We start from the raw sequence: 17564 nt of genomic DNA, 5'->3' as shown, positions 1-17564 counted from the left end.
TAGAACCTGAGTGGCCTGCACAGAGCCCTAACCTCAACCCTATTAAACACCTTCGGGAGGAACTGGAACTCAAACTGTGCAGCAAGCATTTTCACCTGACATCAGTGCCCAACCTCACTAATGCTCTTGTGGCTGAAAGGGCAGTCATTCCCATGGCCATTTTCAATTCGTTCAGTTCTAGTGGAAAACCTTCCCGAAAGAATGGTGGCTGTTATAGCAGCAAAGAGGCTGCTACTTTGAAATGTGATGTTCAACAAGCACATATGAGTATGATGGTCAGAGGTCCACACACTATATTGGTAAATATGTTTTTTTTGGTATTTTTTTAATCCTAAGACTTTTTTGAGATGTGTAAGTTTTGGAATGGCCACCAACGTGTGAGACTGTGACACGTCTACAGAATGCCTATTCTGATTAACTTTGCTTTTTAAGAAAGAGAAATTTCTTACTGTGTCGAGAACCAAGTGCATAAAAGCAGCTGATGCCACATGGGAAGGTGTTGGGGCTCATTACACAGGAGAAACAGGAGGTAATTTTACTTAGTCTTTAAGCATACACAGCAACTGAAATACTCTGTGTGTGAGTGTGTGTGTGTATAGCGGAAAAGGATTCGGTAACTTGAGTTTAATGTTCTTTCGCTCATCCCAGGATCCCTTTCCCAGATCTAACTTAACATGCTCACAATGAGCTCTTCAAGTCCTGATTGCTTTATTTCTCTCTCACTGCATCAAGCCGTTTCCTGATAAAGATTCAAGCAGTCACAGTACACAGACCCAGATGGGAGATGCACTCTGACAGCTACACATCAACAGTCTTTTAAAAGTCCCTCACTTCAAGATCAATCGATCAAGCAGAATGATCCAGCCCACGTTTCAGCCATCGGATCAATAGACATCTTCACGGCTTTCACTGCTGAGGTTGCCCTTGTAGCTCGTTTTCCTTCACAGAGCTATTCAGTGAGCAGAACGAGACGAGACAGTACGAGGTTGGATGGGGTGGCGCAGTTCAGAGCAACCGCAAAGAGAGTTAATGAACCTGCACCAGTCAGCATGGCGTCCATCTGTTTCCTTAATCCTCATAACCGTTGCCCATGCTGCGTTAGGGCACTATGCCATGACAGATAAACCTGACTCAATGCTGCCATATACAGACAGAGGCTGAGAGCAGCTTACTGTGGATGAACTCTAGTAAAGGGGCACTGGACTTGCCAAACATACTGACTGGTTTTGAGACAGAAGGCTAAGTGTGGCCTGGCTGGGCTTAACTGCAAAGAGCTCAGCTCACCTGCTAATCGCAGCAGAGTGCCAGAGTACAAGCACAGTGTGCAGAGAGGTGAGAGCGAGGCTGGCCACGGCACCCATCTGTTCAGCCGCAGGTGAGAGGCTTGAGGTGAATGGACTTCCTTATACATACATATGCATGCGTGTACAGATATAAATGTTTAACAAGCACGCACAGTGTCACCACTAACAGCATTCATACTTATAGGCTTCTCCACAACCATCCACACAAAGATCTCCTGTGTGGTACAGGTATACGGTAAATATGTTCAGGTAAGTTGAAGTAAGCGCTGCAACATTTGCTTACATAATTAAGCACAACTTGAACTAAGCATCTGTGAGACTGCTAAAGTACAAGCAACACTCCTACAAAAGCTGTGCTCTGACAATTTTAATGGCTAGGAAAGAAAACATTATGCCTTTGTGAGGAAGATAAAAAAAAGAACTCAGTAATTTGTGCAGTACTGACGGCTTTAAAATATCATGACGTACAGTAATATTGATTAGCAAAACTATTTTCTTATGGTTTGTTTAAGTATTCAGAGTGGGATTAATTCTCAGAATGCTCATTAACCCACATGTGCAAGTGTCTAATCAGACACACACAAGAGCATGAAGCCTGTGTGAAAACACACACTGAGATATTCTGTGAGTGTTAATTCATCATGACACTCCTAACTTCAGTCAATAACATACTCGTTCACTTATTTTGTCCATCAAAAGCTGAAAGACAGGTGAAGGTTGTGTCTTTACAAGATGTAATTAAAATGCTAAAATGCATAATTTTTTATTTTATTGTCACATGCATAAAGAGCACATTAAGCATCTGTATACCATAAAATTGCAGTGCTACAGTTGTGCACTCCTACCTAGACAAAAAGGCAAAAATGATAAATAGAACAGAGTAAGTAACTCATAATAAGAATGACTGAACGAAAGGAGTAAGGATTGGTTACTAGTCTACAATTAGCAGTTAGACCCACATGGAAACAGCTAACTTCTCACTAAGGAGGCTCTCCATTCTGAGAGGCAGAGTAGAGGTAGACAGATTGGCCAGGAACAAGCAGATATTGTGTCCATATTATATCCTTTTTTTATTTGGAGTTGCCAGAAAGTTGGCAGGCAAGAAATAAAGAGTGAGTTTTGGAAGTAAGTAAGTAAATAAATAAATAACTTTCATTTGATAAGTATGTTTAAACATAATGCATTTCACACTGCTTTGGCACAGCATGATGCTGTAACTATAGCTATTCATTTTGGATTCCAGTAAGCTATCAGTATACAAGCTATACATATCAATCAATGTGCAGTCTGCAGATCTGCAGGTTTGGATAATAAACAGTCTTTTCAGAATTAGGGAAAATTCTAGTGGAAACACTGGGGATACTGGGGAGCAAATTAAAGTGAGCACATTCTGTTGTCACCTTGCGGTTAAATGTGTCAGGAGGAAATAGTGACACTAGATATATTCAAATAATGTGAAATGAGAGAAAACACCAAATCATGCAGCACATCTGGAGATGCTTTTCTGCACACCGCCTTTGTAAAGAGGGGTTATCTGAGTTAATCTAACCTTCCTGTCAACTTGTCTGGACTGTCTCCTCTGACCTGCAGAACTTTTTTTTTCTCACCATTCTTTCAAAATGAAAGAGAATGTTGTGCATGGAAAGAAAAACTATACTCATATCAGCCCAACACCAACAACCAGGCCAGAGGCAAGGTCACTGAGATCATATGTATCCCACATTCTGAAGTGTGATGTGAACATTTGACCTGTGTCTGCATGATTTTATGCAAAACATATGAATACTATTGCATTCTTATTGACTCTTGTGGTAAACCAGTTGAAGAATTCTCCCATCGCGCAGCAGTAGGCCGAGCTGGACTGGCTGTTTAACAAAGTATGACTGTGTGAGGTCTTCTGCGCATCTCTTTGTAACGCTATTTTATCACACGTCATCACACTTCACTGACCAGCAACACATCCTTACTCCACAACAATGACAAACCAGCTGCTCTGTGTGTGAACATGCATATGTGTTTGTGTGTATGCCCTCTCTGGGGTGTTAAGCACTCCTCCCTACAGCGGCATGGATACCCCAGCAGAACCCTAATAAATACTCTCTCCTCCCTCTCACATCCCCCAGTGACACCACCCACAATGCTACCCTTGGGGCAGATGGGAGCCATAATAGACGTTAAACTCCAAGTGATAGGATTCTCCACGCTGCCTTCTAAAGAGCCGTTTCCCAACCCCAGACCACAGCGCTGAGACAAATAAGGGCACAGACAGACAGAGAATGATTGTATGTGAAGCAAAAGAAAATGAAAAGCAGACTGGAAGTATAAGACGAAAACAAACAGGAACTACATTTGAGACATTCTCACAGAGACTGAAACATGACTAAACAGGCTAAATGCCAAACTGGAGCAAAAATGTATCTTGTTGCTTGTTGATAAAGACTTCCAAGATTAAAGACTTCTGCATGACCAAAACTATTTAAGCCGCTATTCCTCACACAGTTATTTCACCCACCATCTCTGTGTCAGACATACATAAACATACATAACCCAACACTTAGATTAGCTGGAGCCTAATCTCTAGGATTGGTCAGAACATTCCTTTGAAGGCAAAAAACCCAGCTAGAAATATGAGGAGAAAAAAAGATTTGCATGGCCCCAAAATGTCACATGGCCCCAGCAGGATGTACGGACCCCTAAAGAGAGGTTCTGCAATGCTTACTGAATGCATATTAAAACCAATGGGAGGGCTGCGACCACAATGGTATGAGTTTCAGAAACCCCGTGGACTCCAGTGCTCCCTGGGATGACGGTAGTCTGAGAGAATGCTTTAATATCCCATACAAACCTTTACACTATTATATAGTTACTCATCTTAAAGCTCATTATTCAGTAACTACCCTGAATGCTTCAGTAACTGCAGTGAAACTAATAGGAGAATGTATATAGTTTAAGGGGTTCACTTAGACGTAACATGGGAAGAAAATAAAACAAGCTGATGTTGCTCGGCATGAATTATGGAAACCAAGCAAAAATACCTACAGCATATTTTTCTGCCTATAACATACTTTGAGACCTCTATTTTAAAAAAACCTAGCCGCAAAATTCATATTGTGTAAGGTTAAACAAGCACAGCAGAAAAATACAGTTTGCCTAACGATGTCTAAAACCTTGTAAGCTTAAAGTGTTTTTCTCACACAGAGAACTTCAAGCTTTCATCAAGTCGTATAGATATGAGCCACAGTTAAATGGGCATAGGCCTAAAAAATTCCGTTTGTATTCCAAATGCTATCTGTCTGCAATGCTTCTGCACTGTCACATCATCACTGACACATAGACGAGGGCTTACATACACTCTGAAACTCAGAACAGAACTGACTGAATTAATTTCCTCACACTTGTAAGAGCAAGCACAGGAAGAGGAAGAGATACTTAACAAAGAGTGATATGGATGATGCTGTTAGTCAAAGTCAAAACTTATTGCTCTTTGTAAACTTATATTCTTTTAAAGTCAGCAGTAACATTTACTCTCTCCAGAAATATCCAAAATGTCTACTTTTTCCAAAACTTTCTAAATGTAGAAGAAAATGTACAGATCTGACCAAGTGAAGGGTTTTCTAAGCCGCAACACATATAGGAAAATAAGGTGAAATGATGCATATGGTATTATACACACATAATGAACAAAGGCATCCCCAGCAGTGATTACTCCTGCATGCCTATATCGCCTGCTGAGCAGTTTGGATCCACCTCTCAATCAAAATCAGTCCATCAAGCATATCAGAACAATTAAAAGCAGCAGACACATGGCTCACCAGAATGAGGAAAGACATGCTCATTCTCATGAGTTAATGAGTTTGAGGTGGCTGTAATTAGGACGTGCAGTGATCTGCATGTGTTGACAGGTGTGAGGCAGTTCCACCAAATTCCTCTAAAGCAGAAAAGACAGAAAGCCAGCCAAAGACAAACCAGGCCTGGCTCAGTTGTATGCTGCATAACTCACTGTACTGTGACTGTAGCTTCCTACAGAGGAAGTCAAACGCCTGTTCTTTGAGGAGAGTGAAGTTATTAAGTCGGTTGCCGTTGCTGAAAAATAATGCAAGAGAAGCTGCAAAAGGCCTGTCATAACTACAGTGCTGGAAAAAAAAATACAAACATTCACATGCAGGCTCCAGGCACTATTGTTCAGCGAGGACTGAATAGAAGTGTGACTATGAAAAGAGAACAGAGGCCAAGTAAATACACACATATACACACTCGCTCTCAGAAGTGGAGAATGCAGGCTCACCCCCTCACCCCACACACAGTGGCAGAGAAGAGCCTCTTCCAGCCCTTCCATTCAAGCCGGGCACAAAGCCACCCCACAGAGGCATTCTTCTGTAGACCCTGTCACTCTCCACCCATCTGACCCTCCTCCCACACACACTCACACACACACACTCACACCGCCCATCTGCCATAAACCCTAGCTGGGGTGAAGAGTCTCCCTCTCTTCTTTTCTTATTCATCCAACCCCTGCTCATCTTCACTTCATTAAAATCTCCTTCCTTTCTTTCCTGTCATCTACCCCTCCACCTACCCCTTCAACTCACTGAGTCCTAATGTCATCAGCCTCCTATTTCTCAGCTCACCTCCCGTTCGCCTGTGTTCTTAAAGCTCGGGTCCACTTTGCCTTGTGCCTAAGTGTGAGCTCTTTGTGTTTGCTCTGAGAACAGCTGCAGTAATGTCCGTCACCCATTCAGTCAGACTTTTGTGGCTAATAAAGAATGAATAGGAAAATTGAGTTTTAGCTATCAGATTTAACAATATAAGTACTCTTTATAATAAAAATGGCAATCAAAAATATAAAAAATCAGGGGACGTAGGAATTCAAGCCTTATTTTAGCTGCTCCAGAACTGCCAACAGTATCTCTATCTCTCTCTCTCTCTCCTCCTTCTCTCTCTCTCTCTCTCTCTCTCTCTGTTGTTTGCTGCAGATTTATTGTAGCACACAGTATGTACAGTATTGGAAAAGCATTAAAGGTGTCCACCAATAATAAGTGGAGCTCTAGCCATCGACAAGAGCCTTAATAAAAACATCTCCTCCCAACGATCTGCTCATCAGTTACTAACCTTCACTCTTTCGCTGTGTCTCTCTTTTTTGCTTGTCTCCTCCCAGAGTGAGCCGGAGACTTAATGATGCTTGAATGCCACTGCTTCTGACTTCTCTCTCACTCTCCTTCTATCTCACTCTTTTTTTTTTATAAAGGATATCTAAGAACCAAACCGTCATCATCTCAGTGCGTCCATTTCACATTATATTTTTGTTCTCCCCCCCCTCTCTGTTCATCTTTCAGCTGTGTCATCATTAACCCTGCTGTATCATTTACGTACACAGACAGATATGCAACGTTTGCTATAATATCTGTCGTACTGACTTCTAATCTAAAGCTGCTAGGCGTTGGTGTCAAGAAAAGGTAATTATCATAAAGGATTTACATCTTACATTTACATTGCAGGCTTGGCTGAATGGATATGGCACTTGGCTGCTTTTTTCAAAGGGTTGTGAGTTTGAATCTCAAATCCTAGTTCTAGCACAATGCCCTTAATCCTCATCTGATTAGCTCAACTGTCACTCGCTTTGAATAAATGAGAATAATGAGTGATTGTAAATGCAAAAAAAGAAAACAAATAAATAAATGAAATTCTCAAAACACCTTTTAAGATGAAACCATGTACATGTCTCCTGCAGCACAGACAAATATACTCACACGTGCGCTGCCATGTAAAGGGTTGAAAGAGTTGTAAACAGATTTAAAATATTAACAAGGGCCACTTTGCAGTGATGAATAATACAAGATTGGAGAGTGAGTAGGATGGCAGTGATCACCAATACCCCCTCCCTTCCATTTCTCTCTCCCAAAGCTCCCATTAAACTAATGCACAGCCAGCATTGCAAGTTGCACTCCCTACCAGTCTGCTCACCAATATGTGCTCTCTCTCTCTCTCTCTCTCTCTCTCTCTCTCACTGTCTCACGTTATCAGTCTCTCCATCAAAAAAAAAAACGTCTGCCCTCTTCATTTCCTTCAATCCTCTCATGCCTTGAACATTTTGTTTGACCAGTTCTATTTACTTTGTTAGTTCTCATCTTTCCTCTTCTATAGACCTGTCTCTCAGAGCTCATTGATTCTTCTCTAAAAACTGTGCTGTCTAAAAACACTACTTATAATGGGCTGTGGCTCATTCCGTACACACCACACCAGTTCTCTTTTGAGCAGTTCCAGGAGAAGGAAAAAAAAAAGTCTTTTCCCATAGTTAACCAGAAACAACCTTTATGACCTGAAGCACTACAGCGCAATTCATACGGCCCTTACAGGCAGGGACAGATATTTTCTCTGTAAAGATGACATGAGGACACACTCCACTGCTTTCCTTTAGGGCCCGACAAAATGAAAAAAAAAAAAAAAATAATAATAAATAAAAAATCCTATCTCAATGATATGCTGAAGATGAAATTTTATAATACACTTTACACACCATGACATGAGTTGCAAGATTTGCTGAGGATTAAAAATTAAAATGCACACACTTGAAAAAGCAGCACTATTAAAAAAACATAAATTAATTATTTTTAAAGTGAGAAAAAAAAATGATAAATTACTGACAACGATATATGCTTTCATTTACAATGTTTTGGCAGACACCCAGGGCAACTTATTTAAGGGCCTTGCTCAAGGGCCCAGCAGTTGCAGCTTGGTGGTCCTGGGATTTAAACTCACACCCTTTCAATCAGTATCCCAAACATTCCCAGGAAGTTAGGAAAGGTGAATTGTTACAAGTACATACCTATCTATCTATGACAACACTACATTTGGGATACGCCCTTATTCAGAGAGAATGACATTTATCATATTCATAAAATTTTGAAAAGCATTTGAGGATTAAGGGGCCTTGCTCAAGGGCCAAACAGCTGTAGCTTGGCAGTACTCTGATCTAAACTCTTTGCGATCATTAGTCCACTTTCTTAACCACTGAGATACAACCCTGCCCTCACACCCCTGATTTTACACTTATGTTTCCTATCTTTCCCATCACTACCTTTCTTATATCCGCTTCCTCGTTCAAGTCTACCAATCCCTAAAATGTACTTAGAAAAACACATACACGCACAAACCACACATGCACGTACACACTTGTCTTATCTCTGTTTCCCTTAAACCGAGATATTTCCTCACACACACACACATGCACACACACACACACACACACTTATGAGTGATGGGACTGATGGGGCAGAGAAACCAGACATGGGTTCCTGGCAGTCTAGGTAATTAATGTGTATGTCAACACTGAGGGAGCAGTTTCATAGAGGAAATTCAAGCTCAACAAACACACACACACTCACACACACACACACATGGGTGCAGGACAGGAAAGGAAGAGAAGAATAAAGGCACAGACTGGACAGAATAGAAAATGATATGTTATCTGTGTTGACTCTGATGCTGTACGGACTAAAATAAGTGTTGGCATCTCTGTCATGTTGATGAACAAACACAGTGGTACCTGACAAGACAACAGTGCTCTCAAACCTTGACCCAAACAAGAACCTAAAGCTTCTGTCTACCTCATCACCAGGCTTTTTTTCCACACCCAGGCAATTTAATTTTAAAACAACGCCCCTTTTATTCAGCATAAGCAGCTTTTCTAGGTTGCCTGCCCAGGGACAACGGCTAGGGAGTTGCACAAACTGTTCCAGTTAAACATGTCTCGTGTAAATCTAATGAGAAGGAGCACAATAAAGAGTGATAAGTAGCAACTTATTTGTTTAGCCAGGGACAAAACAAATTCAGGATACAACGTGGTCAACTTAACAGCTGTCCCATTCCTAATTTTCTTTCTTTTGTAACCGTCAAACTATCCGCTGAAGCCTGGGAATGCTCCCTTTGAGCAAATTTGGTTAGAAACGTTGAGAGAGGGAAGACAGAGGAAGAGGTTTAAATCATTGCCTCTGCTTGCTTTTGTGAACACCAAAAATTTATCACATACAAAACATTATCATATCGTGAACCTCATATTCAAGTACCATGTATCATTTTCCTACACAGTCAAACTACTTGATAACTTAGAAATTGCCTAGACTGAGTCTATTCCAAATGTTATTTGTAACCTGCTTTATTTTAACATCCTGGGCAAAAAAAAAGTGTCATGGTAGCACAGCTTACAGTGAATAATATTAATACGCATTCCAAGCAGGTGAATTTTCAAAAGAGTGAAATACTGCAATTTCAGAGAAGGGCTGTGAAGCGAGGGAGGATGAGGGATGATTCAATGTGCCCTGAGTAAACAAGGGACACAAAGGCAACAAAAATTGTCCAAGATGGGGGTTCCAGTGCATTAACCTGTCAGGAGGTGCAAAATCTGTTCTGGCACTCCTATTCAGATGTAAATAGATTTTTTTTTTCAGGACTAGCTTGCCCCTCTAATAAAATAATATACAAACTAATGCATTTCCATATGCATGTGTGGTATTTCTATTACTCAACCCGGTTTGGGAAACAAACACAGCGCGGCTTAAGGAGAATGTTGAGCCTGTGTAACCTAGCGGTGTCACACCTTGTAGTTCTCGACATGCCGCCTGGGGGTTCATGATTTTTAAAAAAAAAAAAAAGATTTTATTAGTTGAAAAACACCATTACATTTATTATTGAGTTCTCGGCATGTTCGGTCACTTTGACTGGGTTGGATCCAAACCGCAATAACATGTACGCCTGTAAATAATGTAGAGCGGGAAGTTCAGGAATAAAAAGCTGCATGGTGCAGGAGCTGAAAAATACTCTTCACATTTAAATATTCAAATGGTATTTAAATAGTTGGTTTATGTCTATAAAATAAACTCTCTCTTTCTTTATCACTCTCTATCACACACACACACACACACACACACACAAGCTAAACGTAAAAAAAAAAAGTTTCAAATGTAGCAGATGTAGCAAATGTAGGCCTAATCCCACACACCCATTCTCTGTACTGTCTCTGTCTCTGTATTCTCTGTACTCACACACACACACACACACACATTTTCTCTCTTCATTCCGTTGTTGTTGTTTTTTTTGTTTGTTTATTTGTTTTGGTAATTCTTCACGTCTAATCCCACCAAGACACCGTGATGAACTTTAATCTCAGTCAGAATCCCCTTGGCTGCGTTTACTTTCTTTATTACAGAGCGCAAAAATGCCTCAAATAATAACCATGTCCCAAACTGCACACTAGTGCAATAAACAATCATGACAGAACAGTAGGTCACTAAGAATGCTTGACTATTTGGTTGTACTAGTCAGTAAAATAGAATTTTTTTCCTCACTGGGAAATATCTCTCCACTATGGACTGATTGAGGAAGCGGCTTGCGGGAAAACCCACCAAACAAACAAACAAACAAACAAACAATCTGTACGCTAAATAAAACCGGATCTCATTTTCTTCTCAGACATTTGCTCAGTAAAATGTATCCTTCGATCCTTACAGACTGCACAAAAAACCCCAAATGCATAAATTATTAGTTCCATGTAAATGACACAAGCCTCCTCATCTGGCCTCGTGACATTCTGATAAAGTTAAACAAACACCGACCGTTAAATAGGCCCTTCAGGGCGCACTGTATGTTTCACTAGCCTTCTGTATCATATACTCCTGATGAATCTATAAACTACTACTTTTCAACTGGACAGCCGTTTTACAGAGGAGGAATTCACATCCAGAAAATGTGAAACGGCGCATTAGATTTCCGTCAGATGTTCATGCGAGATAATAAATCGTGTAGAATCTTGATCCAGAAAGGATTCATTCATACTTATCAGCTTTGCTTTGCATAACATTGCCTCGCTATCAAGATCGGGACTTGTCCAAGAACATCTTGATTTAAATCGGCTGGGGAATACATTTTCAACAAGCTTGATCAAGTATGTATTCCTTCTCTTTAAATGCACAGAAAGTGTCATGTTTAGGTAAGAACTACTCAATAAAAAAAAATTCATTTGGAAAGATACAAATGTGCTGCTGTTTTACAGGCAGTGCGTGCAAGGATGGATGGATGGATGGAGTACATTACCTGCATTGCACACGAAGGTTCCGCCGATGAACAGCAGCGCGAGCAGCGGGCCTGGAGCTCGTGCGCGCTCTCCCCACACACACAGCATCTTCCTTAGAAAAGGCGAAACGGACGCAGCGCTCGAGATCTGGAAAGTCTCTTCGGCGAGTCAACCCGCTGTGCAGGAGAGTGATATTTCCTTAAGAAAAGTAAGCGACTATATTCTTCCGCAGCCGCAAAATCAGTCTCAAACTTTCACAAACAGTCGAATACGGTTAAGTTCCACTGACTCGGATGCTCCGCAGCAAAGGAAGTGAGTAAAGTTCGACAGGTTTAAAACTTCATAATAATTCGTCCATTTTCATCCACAAAACAGTCCAAATTTGGTTTCGACAGCAATACCACCACTGGAAAGATATACATATATATATATAAATATATATATAAAAAAAAACAGCTTTCTGTCAATAAAAAAAGAGAGCTCGGCAAGCGCCGACTGTTATCTGTGAGCGTCCATCCTCCGAGCGCGCGCCGTCTCTCCTGCACGGTGTACACTCGCTCGAGGAGTAAACACGAGCAGCGACTCTGGACTTCCAGCTCCCGCTCAGCCAATCAGAGAGTAGCTCTGCTCCGCGCGCGCACACTGAGGAAGTCAGCGCGAGAGGAACACAGAGATGTGTAGGATACGAAGAAAATCTTTTTCGCTGATATGGATGAACTGTTCAAGCTGAATTTTTAAGGCAACAGAATATTTACTGTAAATATTTATGCAAAGCGTAAAAAAACAGCACAGTGAGCCTATAAACATATGCATTAGTACTTTAACACGATTAAACTATTATGTGAACTTTTTGGTTAACTAAAGGCTATTCTTTTCAAATGGTCACTCAGACACGTATTAAACCTGCTTTCTGACTCCATCATTCAGAGCTCAGCTCACACTCCATTACAAACCATTTGTTAGTCCAAGTCTATATTTACATGAACTCCAACGTCCCGGTGCACTGATCTTACACTCAGGTGGTCTGACTGTTATGATGTGTTTCCACACGAGGGCGCTGTTTTCCATGTCTGCTATGATGCACGTTCTTGATATGAAACTACATTTATTCATTCATTCATTCATTCATTCATTCATCATCAGTAACTGCTTTATCCTGGTGCGGTGGATACAAAGTACTGTCCTGGGAATACTGGGAGAAATAGGATTACACCTTGGATGGGATGCAAGTCCACCACAGCACATCATGCGCATAGACGTTCACATGCTCAGTCATATCCACGGCAATTTAGTGTAGCCAATCCATCGCTTAGGTTGTGGAAGGAAACCAGAAAACTCTAGGTGGACATTAGGAAAATCAGCACAGAGACAAGGGTCAAACCAGGGACTACAGCAAAGGCTACCTTTTGTGATGCCATGCTGCCAATTCCAACAATCCTTATTATCTCTTTGAGTATATATAATAATAAATATCAGTAACTGAAATAGCATTTTGGTTAATATATCGATAGCCGGATCCAGACAGGGTACATCATTCAATTAACGTTTCATGTCCTGTTTCAAACTTACAATTGATCCATTTGTTGTGTATTTACCTCTTTTTCTGGCATATCCAAAACAGGCTACATGATCTGACGTCAGTTTCTTCGCTGTGATTCATGCTGTCATTTAGCACAGCAGGTATTATACCATGGAAGATATCATAACTGTCTATTTCTTACATCTGCACTCCTAAAGCTCCATTCTAAAACCTCCTCTTAAAGAAAGTAGTGAGAGGGAATGGAGACAACCGTCAAACGCTGTCTAGGCTTAAGCTAGTGTATCTGACATAATCTTTAACATTCTGTTGCTCAAAGCCTACTTCAAACATTCATAATCCCTAGTGAAGCATGCTTCTTTTACTATCCTTTTAAATATTCTTAGACAGTTATCCAACTTTCTGGTTTCTAGCAAAGATTTTTATTTTTTATTTTTTTGCTGGAATGTATATATGTGGTTAGTCATCAGGCCAGTTATGCAATTCGAGAGCTGTTCTGATGACAAAGAGAGAGAGAGAGGAAGAGACAGAGAGAGAGAGAGAGAGAGAACCTATCTTTCTAATACTGAGTCATACAAAGTTTATAAAACACACACACACACACACACACATATATATATATATATATATATATATATATATATATATATATATATATATATATATATATATATATATATATATATATGCAGACATCTCTTTTTGAACTCAAAAAGAGTTAGCAGCACAAAGCTAATTGTAGTTCTCTGTAATAAAGTCAAAGCTGAAAAGTCATTAGCTTACGATCTTTATTATGTTGTGCATATATTAGTTGTACACTATTCACATAAATGCCATATCCGTAAATGAAATTTGGTAAATTTGCATAAGAATCATGTTAAGACTAATTGGAAATGTACCTCATGAGGAACAGACAGAAAGAGGGTAGAAGAATAAGAGCATGAATGAACGTGGTACTGTAGTGTAAACCAATCAGAGCATGACAAGACCTCATGCTAGACTTTCATGCTAATATTCAGACATTTAAACTGGCTACTAAATAATATAACGGTTACTAGCATTATTTATGGGTTTCTTTGCAATAGTTTCATTTTTAATGAGCCACATCTACACATTTAGCCTACTCAACAGTAACAGATGCTTTTTCCACACTCTTTCATACCAGGCCAGTGGTAGCTCAGTGGGTAACATGTTGGACTACTGGTCAGAACATCCTCTCACTCCCTTATTAAATCTGCGGCACTGTGAAACTCAGAAAGGGTGAACTGCAATTACTAATTCTTTTAGTAGTTCCAGTGATTTGAGTAAAAATGAAATTAGGGAATAATACTAAAATATGAACATACAGCATGGTTCTGTGAAAAATAAATTGCTAATCGTGTCATTGCATGTCTCCACATGTTGCCACCCAACCTGACATATACACTAAGGATTCAAAGCAATTATAATACCCTTTCACATAATTTACACGAAGGACATGTCCAACCACTTTGGAACCATTTAAAAAGCCTGATTTATGTTCTCACTGCCTTTAAAACGTTTAGCCTGTTAAAACACTTTCGTTTAATAGCTTGTGGCAGAAATCTGTCCGAAAGTTCTCTAAAAACACATTACCAATATACAAAGATCCCGTTCAACACAGATGTCCCAGATAGAAATGTAGTTAATGGAAGTCTTAAAAAGAAAATGGAGAAAGACTTTACAAATCCTCAGATGATCATGTAGTTAAGGGAGATTTGTAAAGGTTTGCTGACGTGGCACTAATGTGATTATCATATGGATATTACAGTGATCTCTGCACTGAACTAGAAAGCTGTTAAATGAATGTTTGTGCTGGTTTGATGGTTGGGGATACTATTGATATAAGATGTAAAAGGTCAAAACATTGCTACTGAACAAATACATGAGTGTCCTACAGCCTGTAACAGGCAACTCTGCTCACACTGTTTCCTCTTTTTGGCTGATCTCTTTAAGTATTATAATTTAATTTATATGATTATAGCAATAATAATAGATATTAGCAGTTTTCCCGTTTTCCAAGACTTCCTGTTGTTGTGTAGCCACAAATCTTCCTGTATACATGCAATATCTAGTGAAGTGAGTGCCAACATTTTTATTCCTCTATATTTATTTCAGTTCCACTAAACAGGCTTCAATGGTTATTACGTGATGTTTTATATCCTATAGTTATTAAATGCTGTAAATCACTGAGCGGCTCAAGCAGGCTCAAAGTATGCCTAACCACTGACATGCTGTACATATTTCTAATTGAATGTGCCTCAATAATTGTCCAACACTTAAAAGTAAACACGTTCACTAGGTTAAGTCTTTTTTTAAGGCATGAAAGGTTCTCAAACTTTTAAACAGTTTGCTGTACGCAGTCCAGTATAAAGTAATTAGGACCTAAAATATATATAAAATTGAAATTGCATCAAATATTTGTGAAAACTTGATTGACAATATTTACAATGCATTGTCTAGGGATATCATTTTTTGTCCTTATTTTATGTCACCATCTGAGCACAGGGAACACACACATTACAGTACACCAGAACTTCTTTCACTTAATTTAAATAGTCTTGTCCATAGACCTTGATAAGTAGATAATTGTTTAGTAGATAATTTATAAACCATTAGCCTGTGGATGGTCCGATCACAGAGTCATATTTAGTTCATGTTGACTCTGCTGATCAGTTTTATGACATGCTGTTGAATGAATGCTAAATATAGTTTTAAGAATCGGTTGATAGATTGCTTTATTTTATGTCAGAGTCTGTACAGTGGACTAGCCGATAACCTGTAAGCAATATTTTAAACAGAGAGCATTAAAATGTTTTTTAAGAAATGTATTAAAATTTGCTTTAAAGAAGAAACAGATCAGCGATATTTACCAAACTGCCATTTTTACTTTTAATGTTTTGCTGTATAGAATTTCCATTTATTTATTGTATTGTATTATGATTGTAGTCTTTTGCTTACTGAAATTAGACTGGATTAGCTACACATCATCATTAATATATATATTGTAATTATGTTGTAATTTTCCTCATATGGAGCCTTTCTCCAACAATTTACAGTTTAAAAAGTTTATACAGTACACACAAGACATTCAACCCAAAATTTTCACTCTACACATTGCATGTTACTAAACCTTGTTAAGTCAATTATGGATAATGTACTTCATTTCAATAAGAGATCATTTCAAAATAATAGCTAAGAGACAGATTCATTCAGATTTAATTTACTATATCAGATTTTCAGTGGGCCAAATGCATATACACTATGTTGGTATTTGGTGGTATTACATTTTAATTGCTTGAACTTGAATCAAAAGCCTCAAAAGACTTCGACAAGTTTCTCACAATACTCATCTTAGCTCATTCCTTCTGACAGATCTGATGTACCTCAGTCAAGTTTGTGGGCTTCCTTGCCTGAACACAAATTTTCTATTGTTTGTCAGGTCAGGGCATTGTGATAGCCAATCTAATACTTTTGTTGCCGTTAAGTCATTTTGTTACAACTATATAGAAATGCTTAAAATCATCGCCTGCTGTTTTAACAAAGTTTCAAATTTGTGACTGATATCTGGAGTTTCTATCTATTTCCTAAAGGGCACTTGTGCCATTTCCAGGAAAACAACAACATGATGCTACCACCCCCATGTTTCACAAATGGGATAGTGTTCTTTGGATTAAAAGCATCAGCCTTTTTCCTCAATACACAGGTATGGTCACTATAGGCAAACATAGTCTGACCAGAGATATCCTCCAAAAGACTCATGAAGACTCTTCATTCTGCCCCCCCACCCACCACCCCCTTTAAAATAGGGGCTTCTTCCTTCACTCAACAATTATTAAGACAGGAAACTCACTATCCATGTAAAATGGGAGCGGCAGGCCCTATAAAGAGCTTCCATTCAGTGGAAGCTATAACTAAATATTATTTTTAGAAATTTCTGAATTGACCCAAACCACATACTAATTATTCTTGCTACGCCAGAGAGGGAGATGTTTAATAGATTTCAATAAGTGCATATGCTATATGTGCAATCTTTATCACCCCTTGAAGTTCAGCTGAAGGTACTTCCAAGAGACACATAAAAAGATACTGTAGATGGAGATACTCTAAAACTGTACGTAATACAGGAAAAGTCTTATGTACACAAATATAATACACGCATCCATATTCATAGTGGAATGGAAGAATGTCCTGTCTATATCCTATTCACCTCATATATATACATATTTCCTTTGGATGATAAATGTCAGGTTAGATGTAATATAGCTTTACACATTTAATGCATAATATATTGTCCAAAATGAATGAGAAATAAAAATTCAATAGGGGTACTGTTATGGAAAAATAATTAATTATGGGGTTGAATGATTACATCAATACAATTATGAAGTTGGTTATTTTTCCATAATGGTACATCTTGAAATTTTTGTTTCTCTCATTATATCACAACCATTTTCCAATGATTATCATTTTAAATTAATTATTCCATGAAACATTATAGTTTTAACTATATTTATAGTTATATATTTATAGTTTCATGTTTTAGGATGTCTGCCAAACAGGGTAACCACTTCTGTTATAGCAGCTATTTAAGCATCTATTCCCTTTTTTCTTAAAGTTAATAATACAAAAATAGCCT

The 17564-nt window shown here is 38.9% G+C and overlaps 1 protein-coding gene across 3 annotated transcripts in view; it reads right to left on the bottom strand.

Moving 5' to 3' along the window:
• unc5b (unc-5 netrin receptor B) overlaps positions 1 to 11938 on the bottom strand; it is a 58002-nt gene extending 46064 nt beyond the window's left edge. Inside the window, exon 1 of one of the 3 annotated variants that reach the window (XM_058386237.1) lies at positions 11391 to 11938. In XM_058386237.1, coding sequence (XP_058242220.1) covers positions 11391 to 11478 — 88 coding nt within the window. In that variant the 5' untranslated portion in view covers positions 11479 to 11938. The remainder of the gene's footprint in view (positions 1 to 11390) is intronic. The other 2 variants (XM_058386236.1, XM_058386238.1) reach the window with 2 other exon arrangements.
• Positions 11939 to 17564: the final 5626 nt, after the last annotated feature.

Source organism: Hemibagrus wyckioides, linkage group LG03, assembly GCF_019097595.1.
Source record: "Hemibagrus wyckioides isolate EC202008001 linkage group LG03, SWU_Hwy_1.0, whole genome shotgun sequence".
NCBI lineage: Eukaryota > Metazoa > Chordata > Actinopteri > Siluriformes > Bagridae > Hemibagrus > Hemibagrus wyckioides.
This window is presented reverse-complemented; position numbering and strand designations above follow the sequence as displayed.